The sequence below is a fragment of the Colias croceus genome, chromosome Z (genome assembly GCF_905220415.1).
Source record: "Colias croceus chromosome Z, ilColCroc2.1".
NCBI classification, from domain to species: domain Eukaryota; kingdom Metazoa; phylum Arthropoda; class Insecta; order Lepidoptera; family Pieridae; genus Colias; species Colias croceus.
Genome location: NC_059568.1, coordinates 14727534 through 14749741, shown reverse-complemented (window position 1 = coordinate 14749741; position 22208 = coordinate 14727534). Strand labels below are relative to the sequence as shown.

The following is a 22208-nucleotide window of genomic DNA, read 5'->3' as shown; positions in this document are numbered from 1 at the left end:
GTTTCTATTTATTAAACGTTTATTATAATATCTTCCTACATTCACACTGGAAAGGAAAAACAATAAAGCTGGTTTTAATAAATCAGAAATTGCTGTAACGTGTAAAATGAAAAGTGCATTGTTATAAAAGTGTCGATTCCAGGTGCCGTTTCAAATGCGTTATTTTTGTATCTCGTATAAAACAATTTAATGTTAGATAACTGTGGACATAGTAAATTTCGTTGTATTTTTAAAAGAGTTTTTTAAGTAGGTTATTTATTAATTGATGGTTGAATATGTGCAAAAGTATTCAATACTAATGTACGCTTTTCTGTGTTTCTACCAAAAGTATTCCTTACAATTAAAAATGGACTTCTTCGAAAAGAGTATTCTTTACGTGTTTTTATGTTTAACTTTCAGGGTTTTAACCTCCAATATTCAGACAGGGCGTTAGGTACCTACATCTTAAAATAGATTTGTTATTCAATATACATAGGGCCATTGTAAATGATTGTATATTTTTATAAGTGACTAGCGGTTCGCCCCGGCTTCGCCCGTGGTACATGTTTACGTTTTCTCTACATAAGAACCATCCTCGTACTTCAAGGAATATAATAAAAAAAGAATTATCGAAATCGGTTCAGCCGTTCACACGTGATGCCGTGACAACGCGACACGGGTTTCATTTTTATATACATACTAGCAGTCCGCCCCGGCTTCGCCCGTGGTACATATTCACGTTTTCTCTAAATAAGAACCATTCTCGTACTTCAAGGAATATAATAAAAAAAGAATTATCGAAATCGGTCCAGCCGTTCTCAAGTTATGCGCTTACCAACACATTTTGGGATTCATTTTTATATATAAAAGATATAGATATAATTTCTAACTTTTTAATTTTTTATGATGTTTATTGATTGTATTAGTATTTTAATATGCAAACGCAGGTGTAAGTAAGGCTTTGAGAGATTTTCTTGATGAGTAGGTACTATCGTCCACATATTTTTAATTTTTCACAATTTATCAATTCCTTTATTTTAATATTGGTTTCACTTTTAAATATCAGTATTATATACACTCCACAGCATAATGCTATGCTATTTCATTTCTTCATTCCTTCCGTCGTTTTCAAACACCTTACAGCATACATGACATCGCATATGAGTTGATATGAGAACTCTTATGCTATGAATCGCTCCACAAAATTACAGTTGAAATGATCTGATTAAATCGATACTCCCAAACGAATTCATTGCAGTAAATCGAATTCCTCTCGAGAACTAATGGATAGATCGAATTAGAATCACAAACAAATCGAATTTCAATCGAATGGGCGCTCCAGCTCTCGAGTTCAAGAGAGTTTTGAAATGATTCAACTATTCGAACTTCATCATATCTATTGATGTTTCTACGCTTAACTTTTAGGCATGTGAAATGTGGAATATTGGATGTATATAGCAGTGATTTTACAAACTTAAAGGTTGTATTCCAGTCTGAATAAACTAAGACAGTCTAGTAAATAGCCGGCTTAGACTCATGGCAGTTTGAAGTTGTTAGGAAGTTGTAATTGTCTTAATAAGTTTCTGCAAGGCAATGCTGTTCTGCTGTTCAAAACATTGACGTTAAACATAGTTAATGCGTTTTAAAAGGATTTAGTTCTTTCTAGAATCCAGTTTTGCAACTGCGTACCAATGTTAAGCACGAAGGAATTTTTATTAATACAGTAGAAAAGAAAAGTGTTCGTAATTAGGTACCCAAATTTCAGAGCTATTACCATTGGGTTTGAAAATTTACCTGTTTCAATAACTAAATTAATTATGATTTAACAGAACTGCAACTAATCATGGAGGCTTATAGACAGAGCTTATCCACAATGACGCATATGTTTGCTTACCTTCTGTTCAAACTGATATTGATATGAAAATTAACACATAATTAGGACCTCTCTTCGAATTCCTACACTAGTATGTCGAAACGCTTATATAATATGGTCAGATATTTCAACCAAAGTGCCTGCAATTTCCTTCAAAATCTTTGGTATCCTTAACATTTTTATGCGAATATCAAAGAGGATTCAATAAACAATTGTTGTAAGCGGCTGATTTGTTATTCGGTATGCGTGCCGTAGGCTTTGTAACGGAGAATTTGCCCTACTTTGGAGGTCAGCAAGATTGGCACATTACTTATATACTGGCCGGGCCTAGTGATGTATTATTAATAGTTATTGCGAGAAGCGTTAGTTTATTTCTCTCCTCTATAGCAACATATCGATGTATCGAAATATAGCTTGGAATCAAAATGTTTCGCACCGAACAAATATTAAGAAACGGTTTCGGTTAGGTTAATAAGTAGAAATTAACTTTAACGCATTCTTTGTCATTTAACTGACACATTAGCTAATGAGAACATATCCAGAAGGTAATTGTCCGTCAATATTATATGTAGTATTTTGTCTAATATAATGGCCATGATTTTCATCCTATGTCGGTTGAATGTAGTCCAATTTTTAAATTAAATTTGCTCTAAATATAATAAAATAATATGCTCGTTAATTTTTTAATTAGATGCTTCTTATTTTATTTTTCAAATCAGTTTCCTTAAGAATCATATGTATTTACAAACATATACGAAGGAATAAAATAAATGTTCCCCTAATAAAGTGAAATTACTACTCAGTTTAATCTGAAAACTTAGTAATAATACTTACGAAAGAAAACTTTGAAGTGAACTTGACATTTGAAGCTTGCTACTTATAACAAAGTTCTTGTTAATAACAAAGTTTATGAGGAAATTCTATGTTCGTTTAAATAATTATAAAGACAGACAAGATTGTGAAAGGCAGAAATTCACAGGAATTGGAGAAATACCTATTAATGTTCTGAAACTAGTGATAATTATACTATACAGTGCACTGAAAACAGTTACTAATAAGATTTAGATAGTGTATCTTGTTATTTGGATGTTCGACTGTTAGTTCACGTAAGTAACTATATCTATAGATTGGCAAAATCTATGCTTGGTGTGTAATGTGTCATATATTTATATATCATCAAATATCTTTAAATGTGTGAAGAATTTTCTCACACCTATGTAAAGGGCAGAATGTTCTGTTTTCTACTTTAAGATGCCAAGTAAAAAATTCGATTTTTTTTCATAGATTTCGTGGTACCTATTATAATTTTTTAAATAAAACTACTTAGATCAGTATAGTTGGCGCCTGCTCTAGGTATTATTATACAAAGTGCGTTCCAATTCGATCGGGAGATATTCATTATAAGTTTAAAATTATATTGCTATGCTATGTTTATATAAACAGAAGATAATAACTTTGGAATGGGTTTATTACTTACCTCTCATAATTTAGTATTTTGCTTTATGCTTTAAAGAAATGAAAAATAAATAGGTTCTATCGCTGGCTTGTTTACATCAAAATACTTGGAAATTCGCATTAGTGCTGATTTACACAGGGTCAGTAGACAAGCCGAAATTCGGCGCCGCGACTGACTTTAACTGTTTACATAGACTTCAAGCCTCTGTACTGACTTCAAATCTGTTTACACGGGGTTTTTTTTCGGGTCAGCACTGATTTGCCTCGAATTTGTAGTCAGTTACTGACCCTGTGTAAATCAGCACTAACTCATTGTGAAAACTTACTTCCTGGTAATTTCGGAATCCTCGTCACCCGCCGAGGGGCATGACCTGTGGGCAAATAAAATTAATTATTATAATTTTCAAGTATATACATATAACATACCTTAAGCTTATGTAGCTTATAAACTGACAAAAACATTGTAAATGATAATTTTAAGAGGATTAACGCAATATAAATTCAATATTAATACACAATAATAAAATTAAATTAAAACACACTATTATCTTCGACATTATTATTTTACTTTAAATAAAATATTTTATCTCAACTTCGTTTTAATTTAAAATAAAAATAATACTTTTCCAATTCCCTCTTACAAAATGTGTTTATTAAGATAATAGGTCTACTATTAACATTTTAAACGTCCTTCAAAGTATCGGTTCAAAGATCAAAGTCCCTTATCAAACTTGCGAAAAGTATATTAATTCATTTAAAAACCGTTCAAACTTTTCAGACTAGTTATCGAAATGTCATCTGCAACGAAAGAGCGCGGAAAAGTGTAGATTTAATTCTGGCATAGTGTGACTTGCACATGACTCTAGTACTAGACTATAATATTCTTATATCAATACTACATAATATTATAAAACAAAGTTCTCTGCGTCAGACTGTTCGCGACATGTTCAAAAAGAACAGCTTCGATTTTCAATCTGGTATCATGACCAATGGATAGCGTAGTTCTCAATACAAGGAAGGATTTAGTACACAATTTGTTAAGTTCTGGGCGAAGCCGCGTGCAAAAGCTAGATTAGTATCTTTTAGTTAGCATTTTAGTGAGATTTTTCTACTTTTAAGTCGTAAAGGAATCTCAGATTTATCCACTGCGGTCCAAGTTTCCGTCGAGAAATAAGTAATCATTAAAATGTACCCCCGGGGTGGCATTTAGAGACACTACGGGCGTTAATTAACCCGAAGTGTGTAGTGACAGGGCTGCTTGAGGTAATGAAGGAATCCAGATTGTATTGAATAGATCTGTTTCGGTTGAAGCGTATTTTCTGTGAAGCTTTGATGAGGGAAGCGAAGTTATGAACTGGATAAATAGTTTTGGTAGGAAGAATTTTTTATACAATACATAATATTTAATAGAAATTAGAATAATATACCTACAGTTACGCTATAAGTTTTATCTATTAGTAATAAGTCCGGAAAAGGTAACGTTGATGTTGATTTTTGCGCATCACTAGTTTTATTTCCGTAACTGAAAGTCAATTGTGCTACATATATGGCATAGTCAAAGTAAAACAATACCTTATCAACTAAAATTTCATTTAGTAATGTACGAGTAATGATCACAAATAGTTTGATCAAATTTCCAGAGTTAATCAGTAAACAGGTCATTATTAGAAGTATATTGAGCTCATGAAATCAGCAATGTTTGTCGTAGTGCCAGTTCAAACTGGGCATTTGGATTATGTCCAAATTTAACAAGGCTATTTGCAAATCTCTACGAACATATGACGGGGGGAAATTTATATTTTAAATTGTCGGTAGTTTGTCGGAACCGCAGTCGGTCCTGACGGTATTGCTTCTGCATCTACAAGTTATGAAACCTATAAAGTATGCTGAATTTATTTATGCAAAGCCAATGCGTGCTCTTGTACGAATAGAAAAAAAGAAACTTCGTTGGCAGGCGTTCTTTTGTTCTTTTGATAACAGAAATGTAACATTGGAACTTTTTTTAGTTAGTTGTTTGTAAAGTTTTGTTTATGTGGAATAGTGTGTGATTTTTATGAATAGGTACTATGTTTTGAACATAGTTTTTTTTACATATAGCTTCAAGTTTCTAACTACGATGAACACTAAGTTAGACCTTTTATTATATAGAGATTCTATACCTTATGATATTATTCACATAAATGACTTATGCATAAAAACTAATATATCGTTTTTTTACTTATCCAAAATAAACTCAACATTTTTACAAAAAAACAAACCCTAGAAACCGACGCGTCAAGCAATATTTAAGAGCACTCTCACTTTCGCCTATCTCTATAATGTCTAGAACGTTCCAGAAGAAAATATACAATAGCGACGTACACTGATATCCAAGTTGAGCAATAAAAATGTCCACACATATAAAATACAGCTAATAGCCAAGAAACAAAGTACACTAAGTATATACATTCCGTGATACATCGCCTTTGAACTTCATCTGAAGGGTGCGTGATTGTGGTCTGAATAAATACTTTGGGTCAAAGGTTTTATACGAATCTAGATGTATATATACCAACTGATTTGATTGTCTCGTTATGTTACTGTAAAAATTTACATTGTAATGTAACAAACAACATGAAATAGAAAAGCATTTTTGAAAGGCTTTTTGCGTAAAACTATCGTTCGCTACAGTATAAATGAATCCAATTAACCTCGCTATGTACGCATATCATCTATTCTTTCTCAACTAAAATAGCCCGTAAAGAATCTACGTATAAAATTTTTGATGAAACATTTTTATACGATTCAGTTACACGAACGAAAACGCAGTTTAAAAAAGGAAATCCATTAACAGATTCTCTATCAGAGCCATCCAATCTGAGACTTGATTTACAATCCCTATTTTTCATGCAAACAAAATATAAACGAAACAGCCACTAAAGAAAAGTAAAAAGGGGCAATTCTAGATATTTCTCCAATAAATTGTCCGGTATCTGTGCTGAGGATAAAATAAAACATTTACGCGACACGGCTTCGAATTATTGCTCTCTGCCTCCGATCTTACCTTACTTTACCTTAAAATACGTCATTACCTTTTTAATCTAGCTAATGTTTTCTCTTCAGAGGTCGAACGGCGTTTTGTTTTATATTGTCCCACTATTTGTACACAATTTTATAAATTGTTTTACGTTCAAACACAGCTTTATTCTGAATTTTCTTCACTCTTTTTAAAGTTTTTCGCTAACAACGTTCAGTTATTGAATAATTAAATTAAAAAATCTCCGTATTTTCTCTCGTAAAATGATAGAAAAATTGAGTTTATTTGACAGTAAAGAAATGACTATGATATGATTAGTTATTGATGAATAATTTTCAATAAAAATGTATCTTATTATTAAATATAGCTATCAGATGAATACACATACACATAGGGTTCTAAATTATTGTCGTCAAACGATTTTACTATAAAATCAGAACAAGTGACAGCTCATGTTTAGTACGAGATTTAACATTTTAGGTGAGATCTTAGTCCATTTTCTCTCTATTAACATTAGGGACTCATCTTAACTGGCGGCTTAGTACTACAACAACAATTTAACAGTACGTGAACATCACTCCTGATTCAAACCTTTAGTAATCTCAACCAAGAGGCATGCCATAACGCAGGCCATGCGTACATTCTAGAACAAAACAAATGACGTCATCTCGTGACGTCATGTCACCGCAATTAGTATAAATGGAACCCTTATGTGTTCATTACAGTTTCCCGCTCAGTTAGGTCCTCAACAGTCCTCTTCGGAGTAACAAGTTATGAGGGCTCTTTGCGGTACTTCTTAGGCGTAGTTGCGGTCCAAAACTGTTACAATAAACGTTTTTAAGGCTATGAGACGGTTTTTAAGAGGGTTAATGAGAAAATGTTGTCTCGAAGTGGCATTGTGGAAACTATTGTTAAGGGTTATTTAGTGAACGAACAGTGTCAAGATATAGGTATAAGGAAAAGTCTTATTTATCTGTAAGCATTTTACTGGAGTGTAGTCTATATTTTTGTCCTTGTATTTCTAGATATTTATTTCTGTTATTTAAATCACTCTTACTATTCAAGCATTACTCAAAATCCATGAGCACAGAGCTCACATAAATGGTGTCAGAAATAGCCCAATGAAGCGGCAAGGTAGACATATAAGATATGTGAAGCACAGACGGAGCTCTGCTGGTAATAAATAAAAGACCAAGCGATGTCTCTCTGACTGAGTGGCTAATCCATCAACGCCCTGTTGGACTACTGTAGCTAATTGCATAACTCTGGTGGAAATCATAGAAATCCTAATGAAAGAAATTTTTGTTATCGTGTTAAATGTTCCTCGTATAAACCATAAAATATATGTAAAGTTACTCAGTTTTATGTATCTTAATCTATACTAATATTATAAAGCTGAAGAGTTTGTTTGTTTGAACGCGCTAATCTCGGGAAGTACTGGACCGATTTGAAAAAATATTTAGCTCATTTATCGAGGAAGGCTATAGAGTATAGGGTACATTATATCATCACGCTACGACCAACAGAGGTGGAGCCATGGGGGTGAAACCGCGCGGAGCAGCTCATCATTAGTAAGGCATCATTTTCCTATTTCGGTTTCAGAAAATAGAGCACTTTTATTTTAAGATACAATATACAGATAGCTTAATGTGATTTAAGGATACACCTACTCCTAAAATCAAAATGTACTGGCAAGGACGTTTTAATAATAATTGATGAATATGTATAAGCATCGAAATAGAACGATCCGATCACAACATAATTCTCTTATTGACAATGTATCTCACCCGCAAAAGTTTGTAAATGATGAATCAGATATTGTTTCCCTACAACTTGGTACCAGACATGATAATGTATAGTAATTCAGTTACCTGGTCCAAGCCTGCCTCTGGAATGCCTACTGCAGAACCTATACAAACACTGCCTTGGTCTGTTCCAAACATACCGTATACTCTTGCATTCGACCGTGAATGCATCGAGCCTTTCGTGCTATATTCATCAGTATAACTCCAAAATATAGAATTCTACCGGGATTACAAAATGGACTCCGTGTTCCGTGCATTATGAACATTACTATCGAAATGTGTTCCTCACGTGATACCCAAGAGAATACAGGTGTATTCATGAACATTAAATAAAATAACTCGTTCGGAGATTAAGAGGGGAAGGTTATACAATGGGAGATGATTAATGATGAAGTTTTTATTACATTCGACGCACTGGAAATGGGTGTTTTTGTCGGATTAATAAATATGTAGCCCAATCACGTGTGGACGATTTATACGAGGACGGGTATTTTCAATTTATAAGGTTTAACAATTGCCTATGGTTGAGGTTAAGCTTTAGGATTATTTGACCTAATTGAGATTATAATTCCCGGTATTATTTGCAATTAAATATTTATATAGTCTCCTTTTGCAAATTAATATTATAATAATATTATCCAATTCTTAAGTGCATAATGTTTCTTGGAAAGAATGCATATACTATATTTCTAATTATATATTATATATAAATATATATTCTAAATTTTTAATTCAATACGATGAAAGTGAATTGCAGAACAGTTTAATAAGAGTTCAATGTATAATACCTATTAGACATTTCATTATATTAATTCAAATACTCATTAACGTTATCTTTTCTTCAAGACGTAAGTTCTTACTTTAACTAGACAAATATAATACTAACAGAGGTATTTAATTTAACTAATAGATTCCTTCTAGGTGAAGATTTCACCGCTACTACAAATTAGCAGTGCCTACACCCTGTGGTACCTCTTGTAAATTAATTATACAACACCTTTCAAATAAAATCCTTAGAAAGACATGTATGCCGTATGTTCTATCCCATAGAATACACATTCGCTTACACATGCAATTGATTCAAATTGATTGCATTTATTCGATCAAAATCTTATACTAATATTATTTGTTTGTTTGAACGCACTAATCTGAGGAACTAAAAGATTATTTCGGTGTTACACAACTCATTTACCGAGGAAGGCTACTTACTGGCTATACTTATATTATTATCACGCTAAGACCAACAGGAGCGGAGCCATGCGGACGAAACCGCATGGCACAGCTAGTTTTCAATAAACGTATTGAATATTTTATTTTGTAAATAATTTTTCAAGCTGCTGAAGGAAATAACTATTAGAACTTTATTACATTTCAATTCTCTACGGAAATTTTATGTAAAGATAAAAACATTTTGAACTAAAAATTACATTTTTACACGATGGAATGAGCTGTGCTCTAGATCGAATAATTCAAGCATTTTTAACTTCATCGCTTATTTTTCAAGTTGATATTTAATTAAACAATTTAATGATTCCTGACATTGTAACAAATAACTTTGTAGAATATACATAGAACTATCAAGGGTTCTTTAGATGATCCTTAAAATATAATGTTGAGATGATTTTGTCTCATTTGTATATACAAATGAGACAAAATCATGCGAAGCTGCGTATATTATAATTTCAGGAATCACAAATTTTAAGCAATAACTTTCATCATTCCATACCATAACACATTTTACAAAATCCTTTTCCATAGAAACTACGAGATATATTTTTATATCCTATTCGATAAACAACAAAGCTCCATCCATCGCGTTATAATACCTATCATCTAAAATAAGGTACTAAAAACGGCTCAAAACTTCCAACAATTTTCAATTTATAAGGAATGTCGTACCTCGTGTGAAAATCGTGTAGATGCAATCAGCTTAAGTTTTTTAACAAACAGACGTTTAGCTCACAGAGATGTTTCTTCGCAAAATAAATCTATTTCTTTGGATGCCTGAGCGCGACGTGATGTTTTTAGCCTCATCGCGACATTCTTTTCAGAGGAAATTTCATTATCTTCTCTGCTTGAAACTGGTGTTGGTGGGACAGGTACATTTTGCGTAAATTTTAATAAATGATTAACTTGTATTGCAAAATAATGATAAGTTTTCTGTGAACTTTATATCAGTCTACAGGTGCCTCTTTAATCAGGTATACAGAACTAATTCTTTATCTGTAGACAAAAATTAGACATTATCACAAAACCCAAAAATATAATAAAACTATTGCTAGTTGCAAATGCAAGTAACCAATAAAGTTATATTAGACCAATAATAACTTCTGTCGGTTTAGTTAACTTTTACTCTATACCATATTATGAAACCTTGAAAAGTAATGATAAATGAAAATATTCCATATAAAACCGTATGTTACAAAGAGATTATGGGAAAATTGTCATACCGAAAAAATACATAATACTTTAAGCCAGAATGCGTCTGTGCACGGGTATTGGTAAATAATAATACCAGCTTATCACATCTGCGAATTTTATAAAACCGAGGATTTGTATTGAAAAAATGAGTCAATGCTCAAATGTAGGTATTTCATTATCTGTCTTCTTCTTCGTTTAAAACATTAGTAAATTAATATACCTATTATTTTATATTACGTTTTTATCAATGTAGGTGTATTCGTAAGAATTTATTGCATAAAAATAATTAATTTTATATCACAGAGTAATTACTAATAACTGGCGTGTAATATAATTAATAAATTATATAATAATTGCGAACATAAATCGCGACAAACTACACGACAAATACATTACAATTAGTTCAGGATACATCGCCCATTTTTGCAAGTGACTACTATCAAGCTAATTTTCCGTTTGTAGCTTTATTTTGATGAGACGCCCAATAATTTCGTGTACAAAAGTCTCGATTGTGGTAGCTAACAGAGATAACAAGGATAAAAATTTTTGATTTGATGGTTCTCAAATATTTATTACTAACTGAATATTTTTTTTTGTTCAATCTCAAGATAATTACCTAAATTATTCGAAAAAATATTTGTCCTACAAAATCTATGGTTTGTTCAAAGAGTCCCCCTTTCCAAAGTGTATCGATAACGAGGTCATCATAAATGATTACTAACAAGCTGATTTTTTTGTTTTCACTTAGTTAATGTTTATATAATTCAACAGACATATTGTCCTACAAATTGCGTAATAAATATTTGAGAACCATCAAATCAAAAAATTTTATCCTTGTTATCTCTGTTAGCTACCACAATCGAGAGTTTCGTACACGAAATTATTCGGTGTCTCATCAAAATAAAGCTACAAACGGAAAATCAGCTTGATAGCTGTAGTCACTTGCAAAAATGGGCGATGTATCCTGAACTAAAAAACTATTTAGTAATTTAAATTTAATTTTTTTTTCTATCACTCTTATAAGTACTAGAAAACATAAAAAACAAATGTCATTATACCTATCAAGTTCGTAACAAACCCTAGTTAATATCGATTACTTGTCTATACTGATATTAAATATGAAATATGAATACGTACGTTAACATCACCTATCGGTCAAACAAAAGCTTCGAAATTTCAAGTATATCAAAAGGCTTGAAGATCCAATCAGGTTCCCAAAGGCTCGTTTCACAGTCATAAATACGTTCAAGATTGAATGAAGTATTTGTTGTAGATTACAATCGAACGCTATGTGAAACGTTGCCCTAAATTTACATTCTATTAAGACTTTTCACGAAATAACAATGTGTTGGAATCGAACACAAATGCGCCGCGTCGCGTCGCGTCGCCTTGTTCCAACGGATTTGCGCGGGAAATTCTTAGAGCGTTCAGCGTTCTTTTGTTTTTTTTTTTATTCAAAGGCAATGGGTTTAGGTATGTGTTACCAGCAATGTTGCGATTAGAACATTTTCATAGGTAAAGCGATTTAATTATTATTATAATTGAGATTTTTTTCTCATTTTATTGCTGATTTTATTCAGATTTAATTTTATTTCGTGGGATAAATTCGTAATGAAAGCAAATTGATTTTAACGAATTCTTAAAAATTTTAGTGAACATTTCAAATTATTAATATTATTTTCAATGTATCAATTTTTACGATTATTACATATTTATTATTATTTTTTATTGTTCAATTAATTTAAAAGGTAATTTATTATTTTTATCAACAGCAAAAATGACTGAGCATTTGAACTGACGTCAAGCGAAATTGCTACGATTCCAAAACTTTATACAAATAAACACAGGATTGCTTTGTTAAATCGAGCCGAATAAAAATATATACCGGTACTCAACTGGCTAGAAATTGTTCAACAAACGTAGGGTTTGTTGCGGATTTTCGTCCAAATCGGCTAAAAGTTAAGCCTGCGTATAACGTTTCATCTTAATTACATGTCTAAACTATATAAACACTACATTCAAGAACTTCATGATTTAATATGAGAGATATAAGTTTAATTTTATTCGTATTTTTGATATTTTATAGTAGTAAATTATGGTAACAATTTAAGATTAAAACAATTACTTTGTTAATCATACAAATAGTGGACGTATATAGATATTTTTATGTTCAGTATATTACATTCGTGGTACTTACGAAAATTATCAAAATATTGTCAAAATGTTGATACAAAACAATAAAAAATAGCCAATAATGTTAATGAAATTCAAATATACGAATAAACGACTATATGCCAACTAAAGTAGCGTTAAGTTAAGAGATTTGACAAAAAAGGATAATAAAAACTCACCACAATAAAAATTAAAACACTGCTCAGAAAGTGAATTAGAAAAGAAACTCCAATAAGAACTTTCTATTTTTTTTATTTCATATTACTTACATTTTATTTCAATCAAGATCAAGACAAAAAAAAGCGAATCAATTTGTACAGATCGAAAATGTTCGAAAAATTTAAATGCTTTTTTCTTTCTTCCAAATTTAAAAAGTTAAACATTTATTAACTGCCAGTCAGTTATACTCAAAAAATAAAAGGAGGTTTTACGGTGAATATTTATCTACACTAATATTATAAAGAGGAAAACTTTGTTTGTTTGTTTGTTTGATTGATTGTAATGAATAGGCTCATAAACTACTGGACCGATTTTGATGAAATTTGGCACAGACAATCTTTAGACCCTGAGAAAGAACATAGGCTACTTTTTATTGCGAAATATGTACCACGGGCGAAGCTGGGGCGGACCGCTAGTTATTTATATATCTCAGTGTCATGTTGGTGTTATTTTAGTCAACTGTTAAAGAGATATGGAGAATCTTTTGAATTATTGTGAGTTATACCATCGTTTAAATGATCATATCGATGCTTTACAGCCAATAAAGGATAACCGCCACCTATAAAATTGTTCATGAGAGTGGTTTAAAGTGAAAAATATAAAAAAAAAATTCATAAAAAAAATTGTATAGACCCCAAAAAGCTGGAGATGTATACAATATAGCATTGAATTTAGTACTTATTAAATGACGTTTTTATTTTTCCATTATATAGCGCAAAATACAATTTACTGTCGCTTATCCTCAAATGGTTTTTATTTTGTAAACAGGAAAAATGGCATAAGTGTAAATACTTGAATTTTTTGCTTGAGCATAAATGACGTAATTCTAATTTAAATGTTATATACATCGAAGAAAAATGTCACAAGCAAAAGTTTTAGGGAAAAAATATAGGTAAATACTGTGTAAGGAGCTACCGAATAAAAATTAACAGTATGCAAAACTGTATAAAGTTAAATTTTTTAACGGAAATATTTTGCATAAGATACTGAAACTTGCTTTGCCCCAAATTTTGCTTTAGGGATGTAAATAATTAGAAGACATCAATATTTATCAAATCAGTCTTTATTGTACGTATTAATAGCACATAACATAAGCATCACAAAATCAAAAATAAAATAAAAAAGCATCTCCGACGAATGGCTCTTACATAGCCGAGCTCAAATTAACTTAAAAATAACAAAGGTATTTTTTTTATGTCAGAGCAAGCAAAGAAGCAGGTGGGCCACCTGATGTTAAGTGGTCACCACCGCCCATAAACACTTGTAACACAAGGAGTGTTACAGGTGCTTTGCCGGCCTTTAATGTACAAATAAGCTCTTTTCTTGAAGGCCTCAATGTCGTAGTTGTTCGGGAACACCGCAGGTGGCAGATCGTTCCACAGTTTCACCGTACGCGGAAGGAAGTTACGGGTAAAGCGGACAGTGGTGGAGCGCCAACCATCCAGATGGTGCGGATGGAACTGGTTTTTACGGCGTGTGGTCCGGTGGTGGAACTGTGCGGCTGGTATAAGGTGGAACAATTCCTCAGAGCACTCCCCGTAGTAGATTCTGTACAGTATACAGAGAGACGCAACGTCTCTCCGCACTGACAGTGGATCGAGCCTATCGGAAAGCCTACGGTCATCGACAATTCGAGCTGCTCGACGTTGGATGCGGTCAAGTGGAAGGAGTTGATACTGTGGGGCTCCGGCCCAGAGATGAGAATAGTACTCCATATGCGGTCGCACCTGAGCCTTGTACAGCTGAAGTCGGTGGGCCGGCTTGAAGTACTGTCTCGATCTACTGAGCACACCAAGTTTTTTCGAGGCTTATTTAGCTTTCGCTTCCAAATGACTGCGGAATTGAACTTCACTCGAGATTTCAACTCCGAGGATTCCGATTTTCGGCGATATACTAAGAGGAGTACTCTTAAACCGAGGTTCTACGACAAATGGGGTCTTTTTAGCGGTAAACGCGCAAACATGTGTCTTTAGGGGATTGAACTCGACAAGATTAAGTTCGCCCCACTCCGAGACTTCTTGGAGAGAAGACTCGACTTCAGACACAAGTTTGTTTCGACTCTCATTGAGGCTTTCCTTTGAGGTGTTTGCACGGCCGGGATAAAGAGCATCCCCCGTACTGTCGTCTGCATAGCAATGAATGTTACTGATTTGTAACAAATCATTGATATGCAGAAGGAACAGTGTAGGAGATAGCACGCAGCCTTGTGGGACACGAGCGTTCACATGAAGAGGCTTAGAGCAAGAACCGTCGATAACGACCTTAATGCTCCTCTCTTCCAGGAAGCTGGCAACCCAATCGCATAACCTTGCAGGAAGTCCGAAAGATGGTAATTTCGCTAGAAGTGCCTTGTGCCAGACCCGATCGAAGGCTTTCGCTACATCCAAACTTACAGCCAATGCCTCCCCTTTACTCTCAACCGCCTCCGCCCATCTGTGAGTGAGGTACACCAAAAGATCACCAGTCGAGCGACCACTACGGAAACCGTATTGCCGGTCGCTTAACAACTGGTTCTCCTCCAGATACCTCATGAGCTGGCAGTTAATAATGGATTCCATTATTTTGGAGAGTAAAGAAGTGATGGCGATCGGTCTGTAGTTTACGGATTTGAGTAGACGGATTTGAGCGATCGCCTTTTTTAGGGATTGGGTGGACAAGAGCAGTCTTCCACGAATTCGGGACAATGCCTTTGGCGTAAGAGAGCCGAAAAAGACGCGTTACAACCGGTGCCAACTCAGGAGCACATGTCCTAAGCACAATCTTCATCCGGCCCAGTCGACTTATGTTTGTGTAAGGGAAAAGAGAGCGTTTCGAACGGCACGTTGTGTGAAGCGTATATCCGCCATTGAATGGTTGCACCGCGGGATGGTCGGCGGTGTCATTCCCCTGTCATCAAGAGTCGAGTTCCTAGCAAAGAGAGCGCCCAAGAGTTCGGCTTTCTCTTTAGCGGAATGGGCCAGAGAGTCTTCGTCCTTGTGCAAAGGTGGAAAGGATGAACGACAAAAGTTTCCTTGGATGGCCTTGGCGAGGGACCAAAACTCCCTTGTCCCCGAAGGAAGTCGCGCTAGTCTATCGCCAAGTGCACCAATATAACTAGATTTTTTAAATAGAATTCAACGTTTTGTAATTTTTATGTATATTAAATTTTGTTCTGTGTAGGTATTTCTCATAGAAAACATTACAAAAATTTAAAAAAAAGAACTGCAACTTTAACAAACAAAGTTTTCTTAACATTAATTAAGATTAATGAAATCAGTCTTCTCATCGCGAAGCCGCTTGGGCTCGTAGGTTTGGGGAAACGATACCGATAACCACCATTCCAAACTGTTTTTAGACAGATAAACGACAAATAGGATGAAAACAAATTAGCATAAACGTATTTTTCATTTCTGCTATTTTATCCTAAGCGTCATAATTTCTTCTGTTTCGGGGGGGAAAAAAAGTATAAGCGACAAACTATTATTAAATATTTATAGGGACAAATGTAGTATCCGCCATTTAAGTGTTTAAAGACTAACCGGAAAAAAACTGCTAAACACCAAATTAAGTCTCAAAAATGTTGCCTTTCTATATCAAACGACAATTTTGTTTTTTGAAGGCACGAGCGTAAAGTACTAAATGAAATTTAACAAAAAATTACAGCGAAGCAAATTATCTTAAACGCATATTTTTTTATACTTGCCTTCAGACAAAATGGTTTAACGTTAAAATAGTAAAATTTTACAGGAAGCCCAAAAAGTATAAAGGTTGTTTGTATTGAAATATTTTTGATTAACTACCAAAATGCATTCCACACAAAAAAATCTGTCGTTTAAGACGAAGAAATTTGGCCTTAGTCTTTGATTTTACTACCGCCTAACCGACTTAAAGTTTAACCTAGAGATGTGTGAACTAGACCAAACGACGCAGAAAAAAAAGAGCAATTCAGCGGTATATATAAGTCCGTTCTCCAAAAAATGGCGCTTATCCCTTTTTGGCTGTAAGTCATCGATATAATGCAACAGGGAAATAAAATAAAAAGCGCTTTATGTAGGTACATAAAATTTACATTGACACAGTCGTCAAATGTATCACGGAATAATATAGGATTCGTAGAAGTCGTAATATCGTGGATTATAATCGCGATAATTGTCCCGGATTTGCGTGTAAATCCTTTAAAGACGGATTAGTTCAGTGTTTTAATTGAAGCCCCCACATTACGCGGCTCATAGTACGCATTCCAATATTATTGAATATCTACAATAGCCGTTAATTTGTACATAAATTGGTATGGTCTAATTAATATCGAATTGCTTATTAGTTAGCTGCTGTGTGTACACAATACTTCGTTATGACAATAGGACACGTATTTTGGCAGTATTGATAACATATCTGAATTTCAATACTACGCATGTACAATATTTTGAAACAATTATCATTGTTTATGTTTTTCATCCTATTCTGTAATTTACGATATAGAATACTGAATCACTTATATTTATGAATACTTCTAAATTCTAATTTCTAATACTTCTACTAATGTATAAAGTTGAAGAGTTCGTTTGTTTGTTTGCTTGTTTGTATCGGGGAAGGCGGTGAAATGCGGGTAAATCCCCGAAGCATGGCTAGTAGCTACATAAATAGTAAAGTAAATATTTTAATAAACGTTTATTTTAAAGATTCGTAAAAATCTCAATATTTATGCAAGAAAGAATAACTTAACGGTCATAATGGCATTGCATAAGGAACGAAATTCATGCGACTCTACCTTTTTGAACTCGTGTGAAAATATTCAATAGATTTGCGAAGTCTTTGTCACTTGAGAATGAAGATTTAGTGCATATAATATTATGTAACCATCTATAGATACAAATATTATAAAGCTGAAGAGTTTGTTTGTGTGTGTGTGTTTGTTTAACGCGCTAATATCAGGAACTACTGGTCCGATTTGAAAATTGTTTCGGTAATAGATAGCCCATTTATTAAGAAAGTCTTTAGGCTATATACATATTATTATCACGGTAATACCAACAGTAGTGGATCACTGCGGGCAAAACCGCAGAGCACAGCTAGTCGTTATAGAAAGCCTGGAACAATGTTAGTTACTTAAATGAATTGTAGGAAAAATTAAATCCTGCTATGGAATTCTGTGATTCGATTACCCTTTGTTCAATTTAGTCTATGTGACGTTGATTTTCATTTTTATTTGATGGTTTCATGGCTTTAAAACAGATTTTTTTTTAATTATTATATGTATACGTATAGATTACATGCTATATCGTTCGTTAAATAAGCCAGCGATTCGTTAATTTTATATTCTCGTAGACTGTTGTATATTTCTATGTTAATTATACAGTATACCTATGTACTAATAGTTAATAATAAAACCAATCGATATATTTATCTTTCTTTGTAATATGAAAGTTCTCTTCATGTGACTCACGTTTTATCAATACTGAAGATTGTTTATTTGAGACTTACATATAATAATTATAACCAAAAGTGTAATGAAGCACTTTATGGGTATCTGTGTTGTAATATATTTTATAGCCCGTGTTATCTTTCCTTCCATGAAATTCCCGGGTTTATTCATTATTTGCAAGAAATTTAAATGACAATTTAAATTTGGCCGGTCACCTAACCTCATCTTTTCCTATCGGTCAAACTATCTTGTTAAACTCGAGATGGGTTATTACGATAATACCAACATACATAAAACCAACCGGTGATAATAACAACATAATACCAACCCAAACGCTGTAGGTATATTAAAACTATGTTTTAGTTAAACATATTAATTATTATGAAGCTTGTTGCCAACTTTTGCAATTTCGTTGACAATGGTTGATAAAATTATGCTCGCAAATATTAACAAACTAAAATCGTTAGCCGGCTAACAAAGCAATATTGAATCGACGAACCTACGGCTTCCAAAATGGCGGCACAACATAACTGAATTTAATTTTGAAAACAATAAAGCAATTCACTGCATTTTAACATTTCGACCTCTATGTCATAACAGACAATGGACTGCGGTTGATGTTTTTACTGTTAACATTTATATATGAAACATATATTATGTATTTATTATATCCAAATAAAATTGGACAAGTGCGAGTCGGGCCACGGGCATTTCATATCTGTGACCCAGAAAGTCTTCCAAAATGTCACTAAATTTGACAAAGAGTTCTCGTACATATTTTTCCTCCCCCCATGTTCACAAATTTTGTTTTCCTTCCTTTACATCTCATATACACTAAATATTCAAGATTCGCACAATGAGATTTGAGAAGTAAATTTCCCTCAATGCCATTTAATATTCCCGCAAACAATTTTCACGGACAACAATATAACAGTGGCATAATACATTTTCAAAAGCGCCGTTAAATTGTACAGTGCGTGTGCATAACAATACAAGTACTGAATATTAAACGAAGCCGTTCACAGTTAAACAGAAGAACTTTGAATCTATCCCCTTACCCTTTATCTAGGCTACATTCATTAAATCAAAATTGCAAAGTGAAAACTTTTTGTGGCCACCTTCTCTGGAAAGTTCCATCGCTTGGACAGATTTTTATTACAATTTCCACTTGCGGGAATTCAATTCAAGTTTTAATGGCAATAGTTTTTCATTAACCTCGGTATTACCTGAAGTGCGGATAATGTAAGAAATGATTTATATTCTTCTTAACTCTTAAATTGTGGTTGCTGCAAATAATATGGGATATTTCTTTTTGATTCTGAGCTAATCTTGCTGTAGATTTTTATAAATTCATTTACCTACTCAAATCAATTTCTTCTAAAACAATGACATTGAAAAAGCATGAATTTTAACCAATAAATGTATGAAGAACTATACATGTACATAGTTCACAAAACTATCCTACCTATGCCACAACTGAAAAATATTTTTCTGAATAGCTTCAAATTTGTATAGACGAAGCGCGCGTACAACCCGACACGCAGCCAGCGCCGGAATATATTTAATTCTCTTCGTTTTATTGGAAATTTCGTTTTCCCCTGATTGCTGTATTGTACCCTGGGAGGGTCTTTAACAATAGCTACTTACACAGTCACGTTTCTGGAGACTACGTGCGTTGGAACTGAGAGATTTTATTGATTATCATTTTGGGTGATTGTAATCCAGAACTCGATAAAGGGTGTTCAAAAGTTAAGTGTAATGTTTGTTAGCTATTTTTAACAGAATCCGATCATTTTGCTAAGCTACTTAGGTACCTATAATTTTTTTCGCTGTGTGTGGTACATATTATCAGCTTAGCATAAAGTCTTAAAGACAAACTACATAAATTACTTAAATAAAATAAAATATCTCTAACGATATGATAATATCATGCTGAGAAAATTTTCGGCAGTCCAGTACTAATTTAGACTTTCGTTAACTTATTTTTTTTTCTATCATAAGCCGTTCTTAAACTATTCCAATCATTACATCCTCTTTCAGAAAATATGACTCATCTCTTGTTGTCTTGTATTGAAAGCTTATCAGGGAAGCTACTAAATTAGGCAAGTTTCTAATTAATGCAGGAAAGTACCCTTCCCGAAACCCCTATAAATTGCAAACAGAGTCCCTCGCGTTGTTTCGTTTCAATAAATATATCGCAAATCGTTTACGAGCCTGATTATAAATAAAGAAACAATTTGTGTCGTATTAATTTAATTGGAGAATTTAAACGCCTTCCCTTCGTTTAGGTTAAAACTTTTAACATTAAACCGTAAAGTAAAGGAGGTATGCAAGATGACTAAATTAGAAATCGAAATGTGCGCGAGTCTTATATTCAAAGAAATTAAAAAAATATCAGAAAATAAATAATTGTAAGTAATAAAAATTGCAAATAACAAAAACCTGAAAACAATAGAAAATAACGTATCGTAGCTATTTCGAAATAGTAAAAGCAGAATCAATAAAAACATGAAGAGCCACGGGCTACAGCTAGTAATTGATAACAGATTGGTTTAGCTACAAAGCTCGGTTTATTGAATTAATGATTACTTTTACGGTCGGATAGATCCCATTACTATTTGAACGGAATGTTAACCGTTTCGTAATATCCGCCGTATTCAATATGATGACGTCACGCTTCCTGCGTTATTTCCAGTTTTAAATGGGATTAGAAATTAAATATCGAATATTATTTTGTTTGTATTGTGTGCTTGATTATATAAATTACCGTTTTCGTGAAAGGATTATTTTGAAGTTTTTTAGGCGGTTTTAAGGATTCAATGATCACTTGGAGTTGGTTGACAGTTGACTAGTTTATCTATGGACTTGATATTGGTATACATGATAATACTGCCATCCAAACTCCAAATGAATAAATAAATTGCTTCTTTCTAATTTAATTGAAGCCACCGACCTTATTGTGAGATAATAAAGGTTCAAGCGCTAGATGGTAGTTTCAAATTTAACAATATTAACAAAATATTATAGATTCAAGGAAGGAAATGTCTTTGAAGATCTTAAAAGTTATAGTGCCTTTTAAGTTCAAAACCGAAAAAGCAGTAATAGCAACTCCTTTAAAACCGAAAGGTATAACCATTAAAGCAACGTTAACTTGAAATACACAGTAAATATCTTAGACCGAAGACAATTATAGTATAATTCCGATTAACTGCAAGAATGCGGTCGGTTCCTGCGAAAGTTCAGCAAAATAATATCGCTAGCCCATTCGGACCAACGATGGTGGTCCGATGTACACAGGGCTGTCAAAGTTTGCCTAACTTACTTATCACATCGCCTATTTGCTCGCCGGTTCAGTTGAATCCAGTTAATTCTGGATAGAACTAGAATTTCATTAATGTCTTGTATTGAACATAACAGTTCTTGTAAATTGGTTATGGATATGTGTACTGGTAAGACCAATCCAAGTAAGTTTGAAAAGCAAAATTTAGGTGCATATTATTTTCTGTCGTACATAATCTACACTAATATTATAAAAAGGAAAACTTTGTTTGTTTGTTTGCTTGATTGTAATGAATAGGCTCATAAACTACTGGACCGATTTTGATGAAATTTGGCACTGACAATCTTTAGACCCTGAGAAAGAACATAGGGTACCTTTTATTGCGAAATATGTGCCACGGGCGAAGGCGGGGCGGGCCGCTATTAAAAATATTCTCGTAGGAAATTTAGCAAGATGCTCTTTAATTGTAAATAATATATCTGTTTTTAACAGTCAGACTGTTGATATGACTACTAAATTGGATATCGAATTTGATTGGGGAAACAAAATTTAAATAAGAAGCATACAAACGGTGTGACTTTGTCACT

General features: G+C 33.2%; 1 protein-coding gene across 1 annotated transcript in view; it reads right to left on the bottom strand.

Annotated features, from left to right (window-relative positions):
• LOC123705135 (dipeptidase 1-like) overlaps positions 1-22208 on the bottom strand; it is a 118192-nt gene that overhangs the window by 50161 nt on the left and 45823 nt on the right. Inside the window, exon 2 of the mRNA XM_045653777.1 lies at positions 3634-3678. Coding sequence (XP_045509733.1) covers positions 3634-3678 — 45 coding nt within the window. The remainder of the gene's footprint in view (positions 1-3633; positions 3679-22208) is intronic.